At 35.1% G+C, this 24,194-nt stretch overlaps 1 protein-coding gene across 34 annotated transcripts in view; it reads left to right on the forward strand.

Annotated features, from left to right (window-relative positions):
* ADGRL2 (adhesion G protein-coupled receptor L2) overlaps positions 1–24,194 on the forward strand; it is a 619,854-nt gene that overhangs the window by 520,453 nt on the left and 75,207 nt on the right. For all 34 annotated transcript variants that reach the window (XM_072834231.1, XM_072834225.1, XM_072834226.1 and 31 more), the window contains one exon: positions 13,078–13,291. In XM_072834231.1, coding sequence (XP_072690332.1) covers positions 13,078–13,291 — 214 coding nt within the window. The remainder of the gene's footprint in view (positions 1–13,077; positions 13,292–24,194) is intronic.

Here is a 24,194-nt window from a genome sequence, read left to right on the forward strand (position 1 = left end):
GAGAAGAGTGATAGCATACTAGTACGGTGCTCACTGGAGTCATTTTGTTTCTTACATATTGTATTACCAGTTATTTCCATAAGCTCCATATATCTTTTAGATATTTCTCTTTACAAATTGTTTAGGAGATAAAAATAACTTCAGTTATAATAAAGGAAATCTTACATTAGTAGTGATAGTCCCAAGTTTGAGTTAAAAAAAAAAATCAATCTAGAGATACCTGGGTGGCTTAGTTGATTAAGCATCTGACTGTTGATTTTGGCTCAGGTCATGATGTAGGGATGGTGGGATCAAGCCCAGGATTGGGCGGAGTCTGCTTGTCTCTCTCCCTCTGTTCTTCCCGTATTTGTGTGTTCACTCTGTGTCTGTAAAATAAATACATAAACTCTTTCTTAAAACAACCCTCATGTATGTGGCATAATTTAGAATCATATTTTAAGCACTATTAAAAAAAGAAGGTAGGAAATTTTAAAAATCAACTTTGGTGTCAGGAGTAGCTTTTTTGAGGTGGGAAGGTACAGTAGTAGGCATTTTTTCCCCCTAGAACCTTATTGGAAGAGGCTTTCTCACTCTTAACAGAAAAGCTTTTCTATCATCTTCCCATAGTATTATTGTGTTCAGTTAAAAAAAAAAAAGAAAGAAAAAAGAAAAGCTCTAACTTTCAGAAATCCTTTGAGATTTTAGGGAAAGAAGAGTACCTTTTACAGCATGTAGAGGAAAGACATGAAATTTCTCCCTTCTTCAGTGGGAAAAAGGTTAAATGGCTGACACTTTTTAAATGATCGAAGTGTTAGTGTGGGTGACAGTTTGTGAAAAGTCAAGATGACAGTTGAGACTGGTTTCAGGCTGCGTTAATCTTTCCTACCTGAAGTGAGAAATAAATACTTCATGGGAATGTATATGGAGATATAATGCCTTTTCCTTCTAGGATGCTGGTTTGAGTCAGCTGTGGTTGAATGTGATTACCTTTGCATTGCTGTTCCGGATTGAGAGAAATGAGTGGGTGGTTTCAGTGCAGTTTCAATGTAGTTAACTCAAATAAGTTTTAGAATTAGTATTAATTTGGCCCCCTTATAGATACCTTTAATGAGGAAGCCAGTTGTTACACAGGTAACTTCTTTACAACTTTATAAAATTTATTGTTGTCAAATAAAGGTAATTGACATGGAAATCTAATATTCATTTACATAGTTGTCCCTCTTTGATTCTACTTAAATGTACCTTTTATTTATTTTTTTAAAGATTTTATTTATTTATTCATGAGAAACAGAGAGAGAGAGAGAGAGAGGCAGAGAGGCAGAGATACAGGCAGAGGGAGAAGCAGGCTCCATGCAGGGAGCCCGATGTGGGACTCGATCCCGGGTCTCCAGGATCGCGCCCTGGACTGAAGGCGGCGCTAAACCGCTGAGCCACCCAGGGATCCTCTAAATGTACCTTTTAAAGAACGAAGTTATGGCTAATAGATTCTTGTGGAGTTTTTTTTTGGGGGGGGGGGCACTTAAAAATATTGGTTGTTTATTAACAAAAAGACTCAGAATCCAAATTTTGACTCTTTTGATCTGGGAGACCTATTCGGGAGGTAGGTCTTTAAATGAGGGCTCCACCCCTACGTGGTATTATTTGTCAGACTAGTACAATGACAGAAAAGGAATAGAATCTTTTAGATAGTATGGCTTGGGGTAAGTCACTCCATGAGAGAACAACCCACAGTTTTGCATTTTTGCTTCTTGCTTAACTGCTTTTAAGAACAAACACTCTTGGGGACACCTGGGTGGCTCAGCAGTTTAGCACCTGTCCTCCGCCCAGGGCTTGATCCTGGAGACCCAGGATTGAGTCCCACGTCAGTCTCCCTGCATGGGGCCTGCTTCTCCCTCTGCCTGTGTCTCTGCCTCTCTCTCTCTCTCTCTGTGCCTCTCATAAATAAATAAAACACTCTTGAGGCCAGGAGGGGTGGGAGTTGCTAATGAAATTTATAACAGAAGAGAAATAAAAGAAAGAAAATTGTTAGAAAATTATATTAATCAATGTGGAAGTAGAAATAAATTGTTGTACCTGAGATGATGGAATTTTTGTTTTGTTACTTACTCTGTGATTGTATGTCTGGGTTTTTTGTTGTCAGTGAATAAATTTTACGGAAGTATTTAAGACTTTTAATTGTAAATACAACATGAATAACTTGAGAAATTGCATTTCTGATAGTAACTTCTCTTTTTTTTAAAGATTTTATTTATTTATTTGTGAGAGACACAGACAGAGGCAGACACACAGGCAAAGGGAGAAGCAGGCTCCCCATGAGGAGCCCGATGTGGGACTCGATCCCAGAACCAGGATCATACCCTGGGCCGAAGGCAGACGCTCAACTGCTGAGTCACCTAGGCATCCCTCTGATAGTAACTTCTTAATGTTAAACTGATTTTAACTAGTTATAAAAAGTAATAAATGTAAAAGTGTTTTTTTTTTTAATATTTTACTTATTTATTCATGAGAGACACACAGAGAGAGGCAGAGACATAGGCAGAGGGAGAAGCAGGTTCCATGCAGGGAGCCCAGGGCAGGACTTGATCCCAGGACCCTGGGATCACACCCTGAGCCAAAGGCAGATATTCAATCACTGAGCCACGTAGGCGTCCCAAGAATGTTTCCTGTTTATTGGGGTAGAGAAAAGAGAGGGATAAAGTTGTTATTCTGATTTTTGTAATGTTTTTACATGAATTGCTGGATGATTGTGAACTCCAGCAGATGGGCAGTCATTTAAGGGTGCATTTCATAGTTTAGGCCCACTGATTTGGGGACTCAGGTGATGATGTCATCTTCATTACATTTATATTTTTTATTTCCTGTTATCTGGATTTTTAAAACATTTTAACATATATAAAAAGATATAATTCTGGTGTGTGTTGTTTTTTCTCTTTTAAGAACATCTTTGTTTTATATATTTGACATCCTTTTGTACAAGGAATTAAAGTATAAAATACAGCACAAAATAAAATTAAGTAAAAATTGAATGCCAATTTTGTGTTATGCATTGCGATGGAAACCAAGGATACAAAAGTAAATAGGAAAAAAAAGGAAAAAAAAAACAAAAGTAAATAGGATTCACTTTTTCCTGTTGAGTAGCTCAGAGTTCAGTAGGAGAAGAATATTAAGTAAAGAGACCATTAGAAGCATGTTGTCTCCTCTGACAGAGGAGCTTATAATTGTTCATTCACTTAGTTCATTCATACATCCATTTATTTAATATGTCTTTATTTCATGCCCTCTATAAACTGTCCGTTTTTTGGCATTATACTAAGGAACTAGATAGATGTGATACCTTACCTCAACTCATGCCCCATATAAATTACCCACCCACAGGGATCATTGTCATGTTTGTTCACGGTTATATCTCAGAGTGTAGAAGAGTGCTATGCACATAGTAGGTGTGCAGTAAATATTTACTTATTAGAAGAAAGACAATAGATAACCCAAAACCTGAGCTGCGATTCTCTTCCCCATTGTTGGGGAAGGCTCAATAGGATTTTGGAGCATAATTGTTGCCTACGAGAAAAATGAGTTGAATATTCTATACAGAGAGAATTGTCCAGACATAGGCACTGAGCAGTCATGGTAATATTGAGGCTTACTACAAAATTCACTGATTTCTTTAAGAAGTTGATCAGAATGAAAGGATCCTGTATTTCTTTTTTTTTTTCTTTTCTTTTCTTTCTTTTTTTTTTTTTTTGTATCCTGTATTCCTGAACTTTAAAAAAGTTCTAGCTTTTGTTAGAAACTATTAAAAGCATTTCTTCATGTGGCATAAATATTACTAGACATGCTTACCAGGAATTTTCTTTGAGAGCTCAATATTAAACTGATAGTATTGTTTAACTTAAATTGCTGTATTTTAGTGGCACTTGTGAATTGATAATCAGTGGAAGAGAATTCACAAATTTTTAAGTGGGGGAGATCAGTTTCTTTCAAATAAGGAATTTAATCCCAAAATGTTTTGAATGACTCATAATGCTTACTTTCTCCTTAAAATATCCAGAGGCTTTTCACAAGTGCTAATAATTGAACCTAATAGCACTATTGGTGGCACTAGAAAGTGCCTTGAGTGTTCAAAATGCCCAGAATTTTGTTACTCTTAGCAAGTCCCAAAGATAAAGATTTCTTTTCCCTTCTGTTGCTTGTATAATTATAGGATTTAATTATGTATTATTTTTTCACCCCACATTTATTTGTTAGGGTTTTCTTGTGTATTCCAATGTAAATCATAGTGTTTTGTATATAAATTGAATATAAATAAGAAAACTATAAATATTCTTCTTTTTAAGATTTTATTTATTTGAGAGAGAAAGAAAGAAAAGGAGCAGAGGGAGGGGCAGACAGAGGGAGAGAGAAGCAGACCTCCTGCTGAGCAGGGAGCCGGACTTTTTTTTACAAGGACTTTATTTTTCTGTAAAGATTTGATTTGTGTTTCATGCTAACCAAGTTTACTTTTACAAAAATTGCTATGTGTTTTAAGGCCAATGTGCTTATGCTAGAAAATGACACTACATTGCTGTATTTTCGTTTCTCTTGGCATGAAAACAAGTTCAAAGGTGGAAGGTTTTTTTTTACTCTGCATGGCATAGTTTTAGGTTCCTCACATAAGACTGCTAGGTTAAAAGAATTAAACTTTGGGCAGCCTGGGTGGCTCAGTGGTTTAGCACCGCCTTTGGCCCAGGACGTGATCCTGGAGATCCGGGATCGAGTCCCACGTCAGGCTCCCTGCATGGAGCCTGCTTCTCCCTCTGCCTGTGTCTCTGCCCCCCGCCCCCCGCTCTCTCTCTCTCTCTGTGTCTCTCATGATTAAATAATTAAAATATTTTTAAAAAGAAAAAAAAGAAACTGGGTTGAATGTAAAAATATTGGATGTTTTAGGAGTTGATTGATGGACTAATAGAATAACTAAATCAATAGAGTGGCAATCTGTAAACTCACGTGAAATGAATTTTTAACACACTGCCTTTTCATATACAAAGAATTTTTAAATTGTATCTCTCTATTTTTAAAGTAAACTCTCCACCCAATATCAAGCTTGAACCTAGGACCCCAAAATCAAGAGCCACATGCTCTACTTACTAAGCCAGCCAGGTACTCCTACCAAGAAAAGTTTTTTTTATATATCCTTGATTTTTAAAATTTTGTTCCGATGGCCTCATGAACATTCAGAGAGAAATGAAAATGTTGAACTATTCGTGAAATAAATTATCTTTTAGTTTTGTTTTAATGTTTTATGTTCATCCAAGCTAAAACAAAATGGAAACAAAGTTTTCCAGAAGCTTGTAAGCTGTAGTCCAGCCTGGTTGAAATCATGTCCCTTCCTCATTAAGTATTTTTCTCATTTCCGTTTTAGGAAAAAAATCTCATTAACATATATAAACAGAAATAAATGAGATTTCAATATGCCAGCACTCGTGGTAGACTGGGGCTTGCATTAATATTTCAGTGGAGCTTGAAGTCACAGCCTTGGTTCCATAGAGGTTCCTGATAATCAGAAGGCATGGTGCTTACTGGGACCCCGGGCAGCGTGAGCAGTAGCATCCATGACAGGGTTTAGTTCAGAGTAATTAAGAAAAACAGTACCGGAAAAGTTGATGTTTTTATATTATAGCTTATTAGGACTTTTATAGGAATGTATGATTTTACAGAATTGTATGTAAAGAGCAGACTGAATGGAGACAATGTTAGAAAAGCAAAGTTTAAAAAAAAAAAAAAGAAAGAAAAGCAAAGCAAAGTTTCCTAATCAAATGCCTAAAGTTTATCAGAAGTATAAGCTTATGGCAGAGTACACTGTCTGTTGCCAGAGTAGCATATATTCTTGCAAAACTGCTCATATGATACAAAATCCAATGACAATTCCAATTCTGGTCTTACAAATTCCCATCTCAAAGCAATGCATCTGTTTATTAGAAGTTGTCCTCTGAGTGTGAATGGTTCCAGCGCTAAGTCACTGCACCTGTTGCTGTGAGGTATTTATTCCAATCACTAGCCTAAAGCACAGAGAGTTATTGCTTGACATTTTATAGCTTGGGGGGGGAAAAACCTGTCTTTTCAAAATCATTTGTTCAGAGTGGAGAAAATGGAGCAAAACAGTTCATTTTACTCTAAGCACCGCTATTTGGCGGTATTCACATTTGCACAGCACAAAGCTGCAATATTGATTTTTTTGCTCGCAGGGCCTCCCACAAGTTTTTTCTTCGATTGTCAGGGCTGCAAGATGGATTGGATTACACTTTGTTTGTTGGGATGCCTTTTCTTTTTTTCTTTGTTGAAATAGAAATAGGTTGAAAATACAACTTGGAATACATGTCTTAGTAGTAGTGTGATTAATCGGCTTTAATTTGGGAATTTCCTTATGTTGATTATGTTGATTGGACAGTTTCATTGAAAGCTTGACAATCAAACACACTATTTCCTTTCTTGCTTTTCTTCCCCTAAGACTGGGAAGCACCCAGGACACTTTACTATGTCCCCTGCAATAGGGGTCTGCAAACCTGCTAATTGTCATTATCATTTGAAGAGGTATTAAAGTAAAATTTAAGGCTATGAACCTGGGAGCTGCATTAATGTGTCTCAAGTCTTGATTTCATTCTTAGGGGATGGTATGATGGTGGAAAAAATAAATTTTTCTGTGCCTCAATTTCTTCCTCTGTAAAATGGTGATAATACTAATACCACCTACCTAATATGGTTGTTTGGAGCATGTTAGTCGGTAAGTATTCATAAAGTCCTTAGAGGAACTTCTGGAGATGATGGGGTGAAGAGGGTGGCATATCCTCTCCCAGAGCAATTATAAAACTGAACAGAATTGTGAACCACTATCATTTAGGGCTCTGGAAATTACCCAAAACCAAATAAGAAATTGGGAAGCGTTTATTTTTGAAAAGCTGTAGAACTTCTAGTATGAACAGTGGAAGTTCAAAGCCTTCTACCCTGGGGCTGCTCCTACCCTCCACTCCTTAACTAAGTCTTTGTGGTAGGCTTCATTAGGGCAAGGCTGGCCTTGAAAGTCAGTGACTGCTGCCAGAGAGAGTTGGCTTGATTTGGGGTGGAGGATGGAAACCCGTGCCCAGCAGTGTTGCCAATGAAAGTAGTAAACACTGTGGAAAACAGATGGGAAAGACTCACAGCTCTGCTAGCCCGAGGTTGTGGTCCCTGTTGGGGAGACTGGAGGACTAGTCTGAAACAAAACCAAAAAATCTTTGAAACGAAAAGAGCCAAAGTTCTCTATACATTCTTGACTAAGTGGGAAGCTACACACACATGCCAAAAAGACATGAGAGGACTTGGCAGAAAGTAAACAACCAAGGCTGGCTTGGAAACTGCCTGAACTTCGAACACTGTCCCTAACACTCAGATCAATCAGCAGGAGGGTGGAGACACTGTTATGGGTTCATGGTGTTTATGTCAGGTCTCTGCCCAATCACTGGCTGATCACTAAGCTATCTGGAGACAGGAGTGATCTCTAGGAAGACAGGCTAGAAAATAAAAATAAGAATTAAAATAACAATAGTGAACAGAGATGGCAGTCGCAGACTATGGATCCTATAGATTAAATCCAGTCAAGATACCAAAAAGAAAATATTACAGTAGCAGCAATTCTCTGGGGGAAGGAAATCTGGATCTGCAATTGCTAACAGAATATTATTTAAAATGTCTAGTTTCCAACAACTAAAAATTTATAAGATATACAGAGAAACAAGGAAATTGACCCATGCTCCGGAGAAAAAAGCATTCAGTAGAAACTGTGTCTGATGTGTGGACACAGATGTTAGATTTAGCAGATAAAAATTTCAGAGTGGCTATTATGAATATACTCAAAGATTAAAGTAAAACTACAACTATATTAGAGAATTAAGAGGGAATATGATGGCAGTGACTTAATATGTAATCTCAATAGAGAAATAAAAACTATTTTTAAAAGGCCTTGGAGAAATTCTTGGCACATATTAGTTATTATATCAGTGTGTTGCAAATAAATTAACATTTTTCTCCCCAAACACAGATACCCAGCTTTATCTTAACCCAGAGACTGTGATTCAGTAGGTCTGGATTAGGGCTTGAAGATCTTTTTAAAAACACCAGATGACTCTGATGCAAAATCATGATTGGGAATCAATTATATAGTCCTGACAAGTGACTTAAAAAAAAAAAAAGTCCTAAAATTACATTTTAAGCAGTTAAGAATTACATTATATACAAAGGAAGAAAATATGGTTAAGAAATAGTGGCCATACCTATGGTGATTTATTTCTGTGATTCAATATAGTAAGTCATTAACATGATACAAATAAAGGAGTAAATAAATATTTAGGAATAAGATTTGTTCTGTTTTTTTTTAATCACATTTTCTTAGTGAAAATGTTGAAATTTTTTTTAAGATTTAATTTATTTATTCATGAAAGACACACAGAGAGAAGCAGACTCCCTGCAGGTAGCCCGATGCAGGACTCCATCCCCCCGGGATCACACCCTGAGCCAAAGGCAGACACTCTACCACTGAGCCATCCAGGCGTCCCGAATTTTAAAAATTAATATCAGTTGCAGCAGTTTTATTTAAGACTTTTCCAGACTTCCTCCGAGGTACCACTGTGGGTGGAAGAAGTTGAACCCAAACTCCTGGAAGCTTTTAGGGAAATAGTGTGAAGTGGCCAAAGAAGTCACAGCAGTTTACATTTTTCTAAAAAAAAATATGTAAATTTTTCTTGTGATCCCGTTGATTGACCCTATTTATTTTATCCCTTTTACTGTCTTTGATTAAAATAGTTAATACAAGAAGATGTCTGCTTATGATTTGTGTGAATCCTGCCTGCCTAGTTCAACACATGTGCTTTCAAGAATTACCTTGACGGTACTGGGTAATCTACATAGTTGTGCCATAACACATCCATGTTAGCCTTCTCGTGTATGTTTATATTTTAAAGAAATAGAACAAGGAATTTGTTACTTGACCATCACTTAGAAAAATGTTAGAATAGCATGTGTCACCTGATAAAAAAGCTTGCCTATTTAGAATAACAGATTGAGGGAATTTGCTACAACTTCGAAATAAATTTAATTCTTCAGAAAAAGAAATTAAAACCCAGAAAAGTAAAATGACTTAGCCAAGTTCACAAGGGTGACCCAGACACACATACTTAAGTATTCCGTAGTCTTTTCCATGTGTACATATTTGAACAGTGTAGATTGTGCCTCTTTATATTTTTGGCACACAGCACTACATTTCCACAACTATAATTTTCATTATTATCTCTATGTTTTGTGAACCTTTCTCATAATTGTGTCCTGTCAAATTTATATTCATTGGTGGGTTTCACGTTGCGTGAAAATTTATAAAGTTCTTGTCAATAAGGTGGCTTGGGAAGTCACACAATACTTTTCTGTTTGTGGCCATTAATAAGAGCATGGGCTTAAGGAGTCTGAGAACCCTGTGTGCATTATAGTTGAGTAACCTACTGCATTGTTTTTTGTTGTTGATGATGATGTTGCTTAGCATAAAAAAAAAGTGTTCCATATAAAGCATTTAGCACAGTGCCAGAACATCTTAATTGATGTGTAAATGTTGGCTATTATAATAACTTTTCTGTGTTCCCATTTGAATTTTTGTATTTCTGATTGGAAACACAGTGTTTAAATAAATGAAAGTTCATAAACATGCTACTCATCTGTCTCATTGAGAAACAGTAATGAAACCCCAGCAGTACCTAGAAGATAATAAATTGGCAGAATTTAAATATTTTTTCTTTTTTTTTTTTTAGTATGGCATGTCATTTTCATTGATTATGAGTGGTTTATCTAATTTTAATCCTTGCTGTTCTTATTTCCATTACCAAAGGAAATAGGTTTTATAGAGGGAAAAAATTGCAATTTTTTATGGTTTTAACAAACATTAGTCCAATTTAGTTTTGGTTTGTCAATACTTGGACTTGTTGGAATTATGTATCATGTACCCACCTAGGCATTGGAATTATAATGAAGAACTCAATCGCCATAGTTTAGCAGGGAAGATATAAATTGAAGATAAATATGCATAGTGCCATGTGGTAATAATAAGCACTTTAGTGAAGATGTATAAAGTTCAATGGAAACAGTGGGGAGAGAGCAAGGATTTATAAAGGAGAACACTTATAATTCAAGACAATAGACATTGTAACATTTAATAAAGTAATACTCACTATTAAGTAATACTCACTGAGTTCTGTGCGTTGAAAGCGTAAGTACCATGATCTCTCTTCTCCAGAAGATTCTACATTAGAAATCTAAATTATTAAAGAATGCTGATCATTTTGTCTCCTTTTCCTTTTCTTTTTTCTTACTTTACCTGTTTGGATGACTATGGCTAAGGATTAAAAATCCTATCTCTGATTTACCAAGACAGCAGGATACTCAGCAATGCAGCTTCTTAAATATCTTCCAAATGCAGAGGAAAATTAACTTAGAAGCATAACTATAATCCTAAAAACTATCAACAACAACAAAAATTAAGGGCTTACTTTAAAAACCACAGTGCTTCATAATCAATCCTATATTTTTGACAAGTAGTGAAAGTTGTGAATTATGGCTCCAAGCCAGTCTTCTAATAATGTGTTCTAACATTCATAGTATTTTCAAATAATATGATTTATTCTCATTTGTTAAAGATTTATAATTAAAAGGATCTCTGCCTCTAAAATACTCTGTGTTTCAAAATGTTATGTTGCTTGTTTCAGTTTCACACAGCTTATGCCACTGAAGTAAGTGAAGGTGTAAAGTATATTTTCTATCAAAACAAATATAAGAATACTAGTTTTTTTAAAATTATCTGTAAAGTCAGTACAATACAGCAGTATCAGGAAACAGAAGAAAGCAATAATAAATGTGTAAAAGTTTATTTATGAACTTTCACAAACTTTTTGAAAGATTGGCCTGTTTACTGGCTGTTTCGACATTTGTCTAGCTTGCTTGCTTTCTTTCTTTCTTTCTTTCTTTCTTTCTTTCTTTCTAGATTTTATTTACACATTTGAGAGAGAGTGCACACAGGAGCATAAGCAGGGGGAAAGGCAGAGGGAGAGGGACAAGTAGACTCCTTGCTGAGCAAGGAGCCTGAAGTGTAGGGCTCACTCCCAGGGCCTGAGATCATGATCTGAGTCAAAGTCAGACACCTAATCAACTAAGGCACCCCATGGTCTCGTCTAGCTCCATTTCTGTATTCCTTCTTCACTGATAGTGCATCTCTATATATACTTTATTAATCTCATAAGACCATAATAAACCTTAGTGAAAACTTTCCAAGCTGAGGGTAGGCCATAATCCTCTGAAGATTTCTGTGTTCCCAAGTTGTGTCCTTTTCTGCTTTCTTCATTCCAATTACACCTTTAATTTTCTCAGTAGAACTGAGAGCTCAGCCAAGTCTGAGAATTGGTGATTTTTAAGTCCTTTTAAAGTAACCCAGTCACCTCTCTCTGGAGGATTATTTGCCTGTTAGGAAGAAGGTGCATGTTATTTTTACCAGGTGACTCTGTTTCATTGAATTAGTGATAGGCATTGCACAATAAAGTTAAACAAAACAGGTTTTGGGATTGGACTGACCTGGATGTAACCCAGTTTTTCAACTCAAAGTTTATAACTTGGAACTGTTTACTTCTGAGTGCCAGGTTTTTTCCTATAAAAAGGGATATAAAGAATAATTTATATGATGCAGAATGATTAAAAGAATAGAGTTGAGAAAAAACACTGAAATTACTGCTAATCTTTTATAACAGGAATGTTTGAGATGGTGATAGGTTAGAAAATTGAAATAAGAAACTGAGCCAGAAGAAATTGGAGAAGTTTTTGACAGTGGTAGCTAAGCCATGGGTGGAATACCAACAGAGTGAAGATGGACTTCACTCACACAGTAGTTCTTGGCGGTTCTTGTCTTTCTCTGTCTTTACCCTTTGTCCTGTGGCTGTGTTACTACTTCATGGGTCCCGTGGTTGATTCCGTCTGGTAATCTTTTTCAGCACTCATGAACAGAAGTTTCCTACACTGTTTCTAATACACCACACTTAAATTCATGTAGCACTTTTAATTGAGCACCGTTATGTGCATGATCTTATTTTAGAGTCACACTGGTAGGAGAAGTAGCATCATGGGTATTTCATCTCTGTTCTGTAGATGACAAAAGTGAATCTAAGACAAATTTTGCTCTTCTGGGTTGTTTCAGCTTATTGGATTGGATTGGAGCAGTTTTGGCTCCTTTGTTTTTTGTTTTTTGTTTTTTTTAAGATTTTTTAAATTTATTTATTCATGAGAGATACAGAGAGAGAGAGGCAGAGACAGGTAGAAGCAGGCTCCATGCAGGGACCCCGACGCGGGACTCGATCCCGGGTCTCCAGGATCATGCCCTAGACCGAAGGCGGCACTAAACCGCTGAGCCACCCAGGCTGCCCAGTTTTGGCTCCTTTGAATGCTCAACTGCTGCATGTTTCCATTTATGCCAGTTTTAAATAAAGTACCTATAAATTGACATAAATTGTTGTGTCCGAAGTATGTTATTGGATAGTGACTTAGTTTTTGGTTGGGGAAAGACAAAAGAATGTTTTAGATAATGCTACTAAACAACAACGAACATACATACATTAAATGAGAAAGTACAGTCCGTGTATATCAGCTTTTATCCCACTGCCTAAATGAAGATTGTTTCTTGATTAGTTGTTACATTCTGTATTTGTAAAGCTTGTCATTATTTATAAATCTGTTGATTAAATTGGTGATTTTTCTTTGGATTTACTTAGAAAGAGCCACTTAGTTTCTGATTGTGAGTAGATTATATACAGAAAATATTTTGAGTAATTTTAGGTTGTATTATATAGGTGAATAGTCCAGCTAAAGACATATATTAAAAAAACTAAACTTATTGAAGTATAGTAAACAGTTAACAAATTGTTTAATAAATGCAGGAATGGATAACTTAAATACTTTTTGTGACATCTCTTAAATATAAACATGAATCATATTACTTGAAAATGCCTTATTGAAGTATTTCATAAATGTGTTCATTTTAATTTTCTTTTTCTTTTTTTCATTTTTAAGGTTTCAGCAGAGCAGCTTTACCATTCGGGTTAGTTAGACGAGAATTATCCTGTGAAGGTTATTCTATAGACCTGCGATGTCCAGGCAGTGATGTCATCATGATTGAGAGCGCTAATTATGGTCGGACAGATGACAAGATTTGTGACGCTGACCCATTTCAGATGGAGAATACAGACTGCTACCTCCCAGATGCCTTCAAAATTATGACTCAAAGGTAAATACTTATGTGTTAATATCCCATTTCAGCTACTACTTCCAAATGGGTAAAATTAATGTAATAATTCCAAAGTAGGTGAATGAAGTCCACATCTCAGCCCATTTATTAAACCGAATGAGGGTTTTACTTACTAATGTTGATTTCTACTTTTAAGCTTTCAACATTTAAATCTCTATATCATTTTATATAGTTTGACATATCAGAAGGACTGTGCAATACCTATCATTTCATTTTTATGAACCATAAAATACAGAATAAGAATAATATTTGAAATGTAATCGTATTTTTTTAAGTCTGCAGAAATTTGGAATATTTTTATATCAAAAATGTTTAACTTTCTGGGTCTTTGGCAATAACTGGTCCTTAATTTTTTAAAAAATATTTATTTATTTTAGAGAGGGAGGAGGGGCAGAAGAGAGAAAGAAAGTATCCTCAAGCAGACTTCCCCACTGAGCACAGGGGGAGAGAGACACACACACATACACATACACATACACACACACACACACACACACACACACACAGGGCTGACTTAGGGGCTGACTCAGTCTCACAACCCTGACATCATGACCTGAGCCAAAATCAAGAGTCAGATGCTTAACTGACTGAGCCACTGGGGTACCCTGCTCCTTAATTGTTTTTATTGATATTTTTTACATCAAAAATGAGCAGAGGAAGTACAGAGTTACCATACTCCCATTGCTTCACAGGCACAGCCTCCCTAGTTATCGACATCCTGCATCACAGTGGTTCATTTGCTATAATGAATCTATATTGACACCTCATTATCACCCAGAGTCCATAGTTTACATGAGGGTTTATTCTTGGTGGTGTGTATTCCTTTGGTTTTCAAAATACATGATGGCACGCATCCACCATTGTTATATCGTAAGTAGTTTTGCCATTCCGATGGGTAGGTAGTGATATGTCGTAGTTTTGATTCCCCAGTGACCTATCGAATATTTTTAATATGCTTACTTGCCATCTGTATGTCTTCATTGGTGAGGTGTCTGGTCATCTTTTGCCTATTTTGTAATCAGTAACAGTTCTTACGGGCTTTTGCAAATATTTGCTACCAGTCTGTGGTTTATCTTCTCATTCTCTTAAGCCTTAGCTTTTAAAAAAAACAAAGTAAAAATAGCAAATTCAAGTTACAAAAACATATGTGTTCTCTCTCTTTCTCTCTGTCTATATACATATATAGACACCTCATTGGTTTTTAAAATTGTTTTTAAAATGATGGTGTAGGAGGGGCACCTGCATGGTTCAGTCAGTTGGGATCGGACACTTGGTTCAGTAGCTCAGCTTATGATCTCAGGGTTGTGAGATCAAGGCGAGCATCTGACTTGGCACTCAGCAAAGAGTCTACTTGAGATTCTCTCTCTCTCCCTCTGCCCCTCCTCTCTGTTTCTCTCTCAAATAAATGAATCTTAAAAAACTTTTTTCTAAAAAAAATATGTGTTGTAAAGTGTGTTATAAAATTTAAATATGTAAATGATATCTCTTAATGGGATAATTTCCTTCCTACATATAGATAAAATACCAAAAAACTGCTGAGGGAAAGGTATTGCTTTTCCTCTGCCTTACTACAGAGCACCTAACTTCTGACCTCTTTTTTTCCCCTCAATTTTGCTACATTTGGCATCTTAATTAAAATTTTCTTATATATAAGATATTAAAATCATAGTTACTTATGGTCAAGCTAGTACAATGATATTCCAGCAGTCGGAGTTATTTGGAACATAGAGACTCTCTGAAGGAACATTTAAGTATCACAGAGTTTATTATACATTACTGCTTTTGTATTTTGTGTACTAAGGAAAACTTCATCTATCTATTCAAAGCCTTCACCCTCTTCTCTTGCCTCTTTTCCCCTGCTCTGGACACAATATTCTATCTAGCTTTCTGGTGTATTTATTAATGTACCTTAAAGTAGAATCGCAAATTTTCCAGACTGAGATCTGTTTAGTGTAGGCAGAATGAAACCATCAAAAGGTAATTAAGAGGCAATGAAGAAAAAAATGGAAAAACTATTTTCAAAATACCCATGCCATAAGAATATGGGTACAAATTACTGTAAAATCCCTGATTTCACAGACAATATGTGTTACCCATATTCTAAGTAGCACATTACAAAGTTTTTCTTTAGTGTTAATACTGGCCAAGATTTTTTTTTAAGAAACCAGAGAACATATATAATACTTTTAAAAGCTTTCCATCAAAATGTTTTTATTTTGGGGGCACCTGGCTGGCTCAGTTAATAGAGCATGCAATTCAGTCTCAGGATTGTGAGTTTGAGCCCCACATTGGGTATAGGGATTACTTTAAATATAAGCTTTTTAAAAAATGTTTTAATTTTGGTTTTTAAAGTGTCATTATTAAAAAGCTAAGGCAAAAATCTCATGTGCATAAATGGCACTTGAGAAAGGTTTTTAAAATTTAAAACAGAAGTTCATTATGGATTGTGTGGCATTTGGAATCTGGCCTATGAAATAAACTGTAAAATAACTTACCTTCTTGGGAAAAGTGGATTCTGTGCTCCAGTACATTGTAATAGGACAGTTTTCCCATAGTATTTAAAAACTGGGGAACTGCTCGTGCTAGGGAGACAATAAAAGCAGCCACTAATAATTGATTATTTATCTATTCCTTAGATGTTGAACTGTTCCATTGTAGCGATATTAGATGAGCATCTAAAAGTAGGCCAGAGAGAAGTGAGAAGTAAAGAATTATTATGTGCCATTACCTGTTCTTACAAAATTGGCAAGAAAAAAATCAGAGGAGTTGGTACAGAGAGAGGGTCTGAAAAAGTTGGCCTTGAGGCCTTGAGTTGGCCTACCTACATGGTAGGTAACTTAACATTTGTGGATTTATAGATTTAAATACATAGTTCGATATCTAACAAAAACTCTTAATCATATTTGTACTTATTAAATATAATTACACAGTATAGGAAAGGTACAGGATAAATTTTTTTTCATTGTCTCATTATGTTATAAAAGCAGAACTGCGTTTTTGATAATACTTTAAAAGGAACTAGAGTTTGGGGGATATTTAAGTTCTGTGGAAGCATACAGTTGTTCACTGTACCCTTGTTATCAAAATCTCCACAATTTATGATGTATTAGTGCAAATAAGGGGTTAATTCCAGAACTAGCTGTAGTACCCCCATTTTTAAATTGTTGTATTATACTTGTGGCTTATAATTACTTAATCAGCACAATGACAATTTAAACAAGAACACTAGTAACAGGAAGACAATGTTAAGAGGACTTAAAAATGAGTTTCATAATGGTAGCCTGTAAGTACTTCATTCTACATATGTCGGAATATAACCCTTTAAGGAAGTCTTCCATATTTGACTGGTACATAGTTTCAAATTACTGTAAGAAAATATGCAGACAGTATTTTTGCAGGTGAATTATTACTGAATAATGACGGAGTGCCCTGGTTTTTTTAAGTAAGCTCTTTGTGGGACTTGAACTCATGACCCCAGAACAAGTGTCTCACGCTTCACCAACTGAGCCACACAGGCACCCCATTTTTTAAGTATATCCCTGTTTTTTTTGTTTTAATTGAAAAATACTCTTTTAGAATTTACAAAGTTATTTTTATCATATTCCTAATAATATTAGCAAATTTTCTATTTATAATTGTTAGAAAGTATGACATTTGATAATGTAGAAAAGAGACACTTTTTGCTTTAAGAGAAAATATTTCTCTCTAGAAAGCTCAAAAAAAGCACTTGAGGTTTTCTATTAAATTTCTAAAATATAATGATGGAGAAAAGCGCACACTTAATACCATTAAAATTAAAATATGTTTGTATCTCAAGGCTTTTACACTCTCTCCCTTACTTTCATTACCCCAGCAGTTGAGAGCCAAGTAACTAAATAAACTTGTAATTTTGACTGTGGTGGTGGCAAAAGTGTTAGTAATTGTTATTTATCTCCGATTTCTATTTCCTGTTCATTTAAAAGTGTGAAACAAAGACTCTATTAGGAACTGATAGTACACTTGTCTTATGAGTACAACAAATGGCTCATCCGAAAAAGTGAGAAATGAAATTCTTCTCTAAAATGCTATGTATTTTAATACTTTATAAAATAATCACCATTAGAAATGTTTTTAGCACTCTTCGGAGGTAATTATAGTGAGGTACCCTAAAAAATTGTGCAACAGTTTCAGCACTTTGATTTTATCAAAGCAACACAAACAATAAAAAACGTACTACTCTCTGAAGTATTTGATGAATAAGGAAATTAGAATTTTGCTAACAATTTTGGGTTTTTGCAGCACTCAGGTACAATCTAGTTTCTTAAAGTGCTAAATTGTATCTGAAATCGTCTTCCAGCGTCATTTATGACTCTCCCTTTGTTAGTGTTTTTACTCTGAGAGCCTGCCCATTCTGATCAAGGTAGTTTGCTGCCTTAAACGATGCTTTTTAATATGCCCTTAAGTTTTTAGCACTTTGATTTAGAGATCTGAAGGTAAATATGTACTCTTTTTCAATATTTAATGTTAGGTTAATGTGCATGGGTAGGTGAGGTTTTACAGTGGATGGGCTACAGAGTTAACTCCTACTATCAGATATGCATCAGCATACTTCTGTCAATACAAAGAGGTTCTGAAAGTAATATGTATTCCCCTAAAGAATATAGAAAGAATACATACCTCAGTTTTTTCTTATGGCAAGAAAGGTATATTTTGTGTAATTGATTAAAAAATAGACTGTTTTTGTTTTGAAGTTGCCCACAGACATTAAAGGCTGCCCTAGACATGGAGAGCTAGTCTGGTTCTTTTAAAACTTCTGGCCAAAATTTTGGCCCACATGTACACAGCAACTTGCTAGAACCTCATAGCATAACTAACTATGTTATGTTTCTTATTAAATAAAGTTCAGTATATTTTTTATTGTTATACTACCCATTTAAGTTTCTTTAAGTTTGTTTGGGAACAAGCATGCATATAAATAAATAGTTCAGCAAGCAGTTGTTTATATGGATTTGGCACTCACAAGAGTAGTGAAAGAACGTACATAAACACAAGTTGACAGTTGCTGGTGAATAGATTTTATTCACAGAAGTTATATAGTTTAAGGATGCAAAAACTCTATAGAGTACATCTGCATATAAGGGACAGAGGTATAGTTGCCATCAAGAAAACCAGAACAGGGCACCTCGGTGGCTCAGTGGTTGAGTGTCTGCCTTTGGCTCAGGTCGTGATCCCAGGATGCTGGGATCAAGTCCCGCATCAGGCTCCCCACAGGGATCCTGCTTCTTCCTGTCCCTAGGTCTCTGCCTTTCTCTCTGTGTCTTTCATGAATAAATAAATAAAATCTTAAAAAAAAAAAAAAAAAAAGAAAGAAAACCAGAACGGGCACAAGAAGATAATGTCTCATAATGCCAGTAGTGAAGTTAATAATAGTATAATAATAATAATAATAATAATAATAATAATGTATAAAAGATGTACAGTTTTTTTCTCATTGATAATGAATACTTTTTATTCCATTTAGATAGCCCAAATAAAAGAACATGTAAGATTTTCATGATAGAGTTTCAGAATAGAAATCAAGAAAATGGCATTCAGTCTTGCCTAGACCAGAAGAATTAGGTATTTCCCTAATCACAGAGCCAACAATGAATAAATAGATGACCTAGATTTATAAAGTAGGGGTATAATTCAGAGACTTTTGTCTTAAAGGGAAAAAATTTGCTTCTAGAACTTGGGTACATTTTCATGAAATTAAGCCAAATAAGTAGGTGATAAAGCTTATTTCAGAGCCTAAATCTTTTCCACGTTGGTTGAGATGATGGAAGTAAGCTCAAATATGTAGGAACCAGATTCATCTATTTCCATCCTATATACCATTCAGTAACTTTTCTATCCGTGAATTTCCCTTTTCTAAACCCATCAGTATCCCAATCTATTATCTCTAAGCATAATTACATTTTACATAACATGCCAATCCAATAGTAACTCAAGTAGTGAGTTTCTTTTGTGTATGAGGATTTAAAGAAATGTGTTATTGTGTATGTATGTGCATTACTTTTTCTGTTACATGACTGGTTGCATTACAGTAGGTGCAGAGTGAGTCTCGAAAATTTAGTGCATATTGCCAGCATGTGGCTAGACGTAAGGCTCCATGGAAAGGACCATGCACTAAGACAATGCCTTAGGCTGAAATAAGCATAAGGATCTTTCCCTCTGCCTTACTGCTTCCCATTCTTGTTATCAGTCAAGGCACATAACTAGGGACCCTCTGTGGGGGTAGGGGGGTGGTAGGAACATAGGCAATTGTTTCTATTTTAAGAGAGTTATTGAATAGCATTGTTAGAACTGCTGGGGAACTTGGGATTCATCATGTTCTAGTTCCCTTTCATTACATCAGGGAATCCACTATCATTGCAGTCAGTATATCATGTCCACACTGCAGCATGTATACCCTCCTCACTTATTTTAAAAATATCCTTGGGAAGGCGTGACAACATGATACCCCTCTTTTCACTCTGTGAACCTTTAGAAAGGTTGAATTATATGCTATAGAGGCTGAAACTTCGTCTATACCTAGAATCTCATTAATTTTTTAGTGACATAAAAGTTTATTATTACGATAATTAACAGCTAGTATTAATTATTCTGTTATCTAGGTTCTAAAAGTACATTTCTGGTATTTTCACATATACTGATAAGCTATTAAGTGTGTGTAAAGTATTTAAAAGAGTGACTCTAATACACATATTATATGCAAAACCTTTCTATAAGAACTGATGAATATTGGAAGCTTCTCAAAATTTAACCAAGATAATCCATTAGAATGTAGTCACGGTTCTGCAGGTATTCTCTCTGGGAGACTTCATGATTGTAGATTTCAGTGTGGGTATATTCTCCTTGACACACAACCCTCTCAACTTTTATATTGATCGTTCAGTCTTCATAAAGAAGCTTTGTATCCAAGTCAGAGCTAAATGAGTTTAATTATTTTTCTGTTTCCTGATCTCTCTTTATAGGTAACAATACATTTAAAACCTTTTTAAGATACATCCCTTTCTTACTAATGGAACTTTTTGGAAGGAAAAAATAAGCCAAATCTGTCTTTTCATCTAATTTGATATCTATAATATTTTGGGAATTTGTGTATTTTCTTGCACCATTATAAATACTTGCTGGTCAGGGAGACTTTTCTCTTGCTTTGTATATTTATTCACTGAACCTGTTCATTCTCATAGGATTGAAGCCTGCTGTTTCTGAACAACTACATTCTTACCTATATGCTGTTTATCCGAAGTGCTTTTATCTATCTGTGGTGTCAGATTTATCAGCCATTTGTCCATTAAGATTAAATGTATCTGGGGAAAAATAAATAACTCAGATGCTACTTAACTCATCATCTTCATGCAGTATACGTAGCTTATTTTCTGTTAGGTGACGGATTTCCACTAATTCTCTTACTCTTGGCCGAATTGCTTTAAGACAACTAACTGAAATTACAAGCATTTCTCTTTGGCCAAGGATTGGGAGGTCACTAGTATAGACTCTTGATCCTTAGTATAGTAATAAATAACCATTAAAGCTCTAATTGGTATATCTAATTGGACACATACTTTGCATGTCACTTACTGATGGGCATTTAAACCAAAGCATTCATTATAGGAAGGGGAGACTGTTGGCGGTAATAAACATGAAACATATTAAACATTCACATTTACTGTGCAAGAAAGACTAATAAATTGTAAAATGGCTTAGAAGACAAATAATCTAAATATCCCTTACGACCCCGCTTATCAAATGCAGAAGAAAGAAACAATGTCACATCAAAGATTCTGGCCTACAGGGTCCTTTGTTTCTCCTTTTAAAATAAAAATTAGTAAAACAATCCTACTGGATAATGAGGACTGAGAGAATAAGTATGAATTGCCAGTTTTCTCTGGTCCTTTTGTTTAATATGTGTGTTTTTAACCTTTTATATTATGCCTTTTGTCTAGGAAGCCAGGGCCATTTTTCCTCAGGACAAAACATTACTGATCTTCAGTATTTCCTAAAGATTATTCAGTGAATTAAGAGGTTTGAATAAGGGGTTCCTTGATGATTCATTCGGTTAGCTGTCTGCCTTCGGCTCAGGTCATGATCTCAGGGTCCTGGGATCGAGCCCCACATCGGGCTCTACTTACTGGGGAGTCTACTTCTCTCTGTGTGCACCCCTCCTTCTCTCTCTCTTTCAAAGAAATAAAATCTTTAAAAAAAAGAGGTTTGAATAATATCTTAAATAATAATAAATAATAAAATAATAATAAAGCTTAAAAAGTTTGAGTTTGATTTTTGGATACTGGTCAGGTAAAAGAAAAGGAAGTTGATTTTCAGAAGGAAAGGCATATCTCATTTTAACTCTGGAGATTTTGCTTCATTTTTTACTTTTAGAAATAGTCTTTATTTTTGAAACCAAGGTGGAGAGGTGAAGAAATAAAAGCAAACCTGAATATTGATATGACATACAAATTTCAATATTGGTGTAAATAATCTGTTCATAATGCTTTTCATAGTCTTAGGTATTATTTACTCCAGCTTTCTCATTTGAAAAATGATTCAGATGAGATTACAGAGGTATTTCAATAGTACATATAATGTCATATACCCGGCAGTATTTACTCTGAACATTCCTTACTTCATCACAGTAAAATACTGGTCTCTATTTACAAGTCAATTTAAACATTAATTATGTTAATTGACAGAAACCAAGTCCAACTCAGTGTTATATTCCCTAAATGTACTACATAATCAATGTTAAGTAACTAAATGAAAGCACACTGTATCTGCTTACATAAGACTAGTTTCAAATACCCAATTGAGTACTTTGTTTTGTACCTAAGTGTGATTTCTATTTAGTGTTTATAGCTGCCTCTGGTGACATACTACTAGTGTCATATATAAGTATGTTTTACAAGCATCTTTTTTTTAAAAAAATGTTATAGCTTAAGCAAATAAAAATAGATGCTTAATCAGTTATAGAGAATAGAAATGAAATTTTCTAGATTTTCAAATAAGACATATTCACTATTTTTCTTTTGATTTGGCTTTCTCTCCCCACTGTCCACCAAAAACTCATAAGCAAATGCTTTTGAAATGTAATAACATATTTCTACCATTATAAAAAAATAAATTATGAATTGTAACTTCACATTTTAGAGGGGTTTTGTTGTTGTTGTTGTTGTTTTTGATGTAGTGCAACTTCTTATCAGCATGTTTATTACCAGGAAATTAGGACATATATTCATTAAAGCTTTGAAATAATTTCACTGTCTAAAATATACTATTTATTATATATTTTATTATGTAATAAATGATAATAAAACATAATTTTGAGTGAAGATGAGAATCTTCCATTCTAAGTATCCTTTTTATCTTCTTGAGATCTTTAAGTGAGTAAAAAGTCCTATATGGGGCAGCCCCCGTGGCTCAGCGGTTTAGCGCTGCCTTCAGCCCAGGGCCTAATCCTGGAGACCCGGGATCAAATCCCACGTCAGGTTTCCTGCATGGAGCCTGCTTCTCCCTCTTCCTCTCTCTCTCTCACTCTCTCTCACTCTCTCTCTCTGTCTCTCATGAATAAATAAATAAATAAATAAATAAATAAATAAATAAATATAAAATCTTTAAAAAAAATGTTTAAAAAAATCCTATATGTTATTTGGTAGAGGAAAAAATCCTTAGTCATTGTTTTATTCCACATCCTTACTTTATTTTCTTACTAGTATTTGAGCAGCTCTGCTTTGTCACTCAAAAGCAAGTAGCAATTGCAAATCAGTAAAATGTTTAATATATTCTATTGGCTAATTTTATCAAATGAAGAGAGAAAAATATTTGATATTGAATTATTTTAAAAGAGTAAGTTGCCATATATTATGGCCTTGCTAATTTTTCTGTATATCATATAATGAAATTGTACCGAGAGCATACTAGCAATAGCAGCAGTAACAAAAAAACACCAGTATCAATACACTATTTTGTACATTGCCTAAAGAAAATTATTGTGGATAATTAGGTTTCTGATAGCATTATGTATTTATCTGCTTACAGGTTTTAAAGAACTATTCTTTTTACTTTGGTGTGTATTTTCTTGAAATACTGTATAGCAATTTAGTTACAGGTTTTATTGCTTGCTATTTCACAGGTTTGGACCTAATATCTCTGATGTTTCTAGGAAAAATCAGGTTTTGAAGAAATAAAAAGAAGCGAACAATTCTGTAGTCTTGATACTTATTTCACATAAATCAGTCAAGTATATTGTTTAACTAATACATTGTCGCCGTTCTCCTAATATTTCATGTGTCATGTACAGCCAACACAGACATGGTTTTAGAATTCACCTCAACACACTCGCCATGGCCTTAAAGAGTGTGTCTGAAATGATAGTCACTCTGTATGAGTTGCCTTGAGATGATAGCAGTGGTCTCTCTCTCCTTTTTTTTTTTTAAGATTTATTTATTTTAGAGAGAGAAGGCAGGAAAAGGGGCAGAAAGAATCTCAGACTCCACACTGAGTGCGGAGTCTGCCTTGGGGCTTGACCTCAGGACCCCAGGATCTTGACCATGAGCCGAAACCAAGAGCCGGACGCCGCCCAAGCACCCAGCAGTGGTCTTTCTGTTCATATTTTTCAGTCCAGAGACCTGTCACTGTTACAGAACTCACCTTTAATTTGTGAAAATATTACTCTGTTTCTAAAATTGGATTTACCATGACGCTAATGAATCTTAAATGTCAGAGCCGTTCACTTGCACAGGCTCTTATAAGGCATTGTTAGGGCCCCTAGCAGTGTGCTCAAAGGGTCATCTGTTTTTGTAAAGTTTGCTGAAGTATGATATTTAAACACAATCTTTTAAGATTTTGATTTCATTCTCTGACT

Source organism: Canis lupus, chromosome 8, assembly GCF_048164855.1.
Source record: "Canis lupus baileyi chromosome 8, mCanLup2.hap1, whole genome shotgun sequence".
Lineage (NCBI taxonomy): Eukaryota > Metazoa > Chordata > Mammalia > Carnivora > Canidae > Canis > Canis lupus.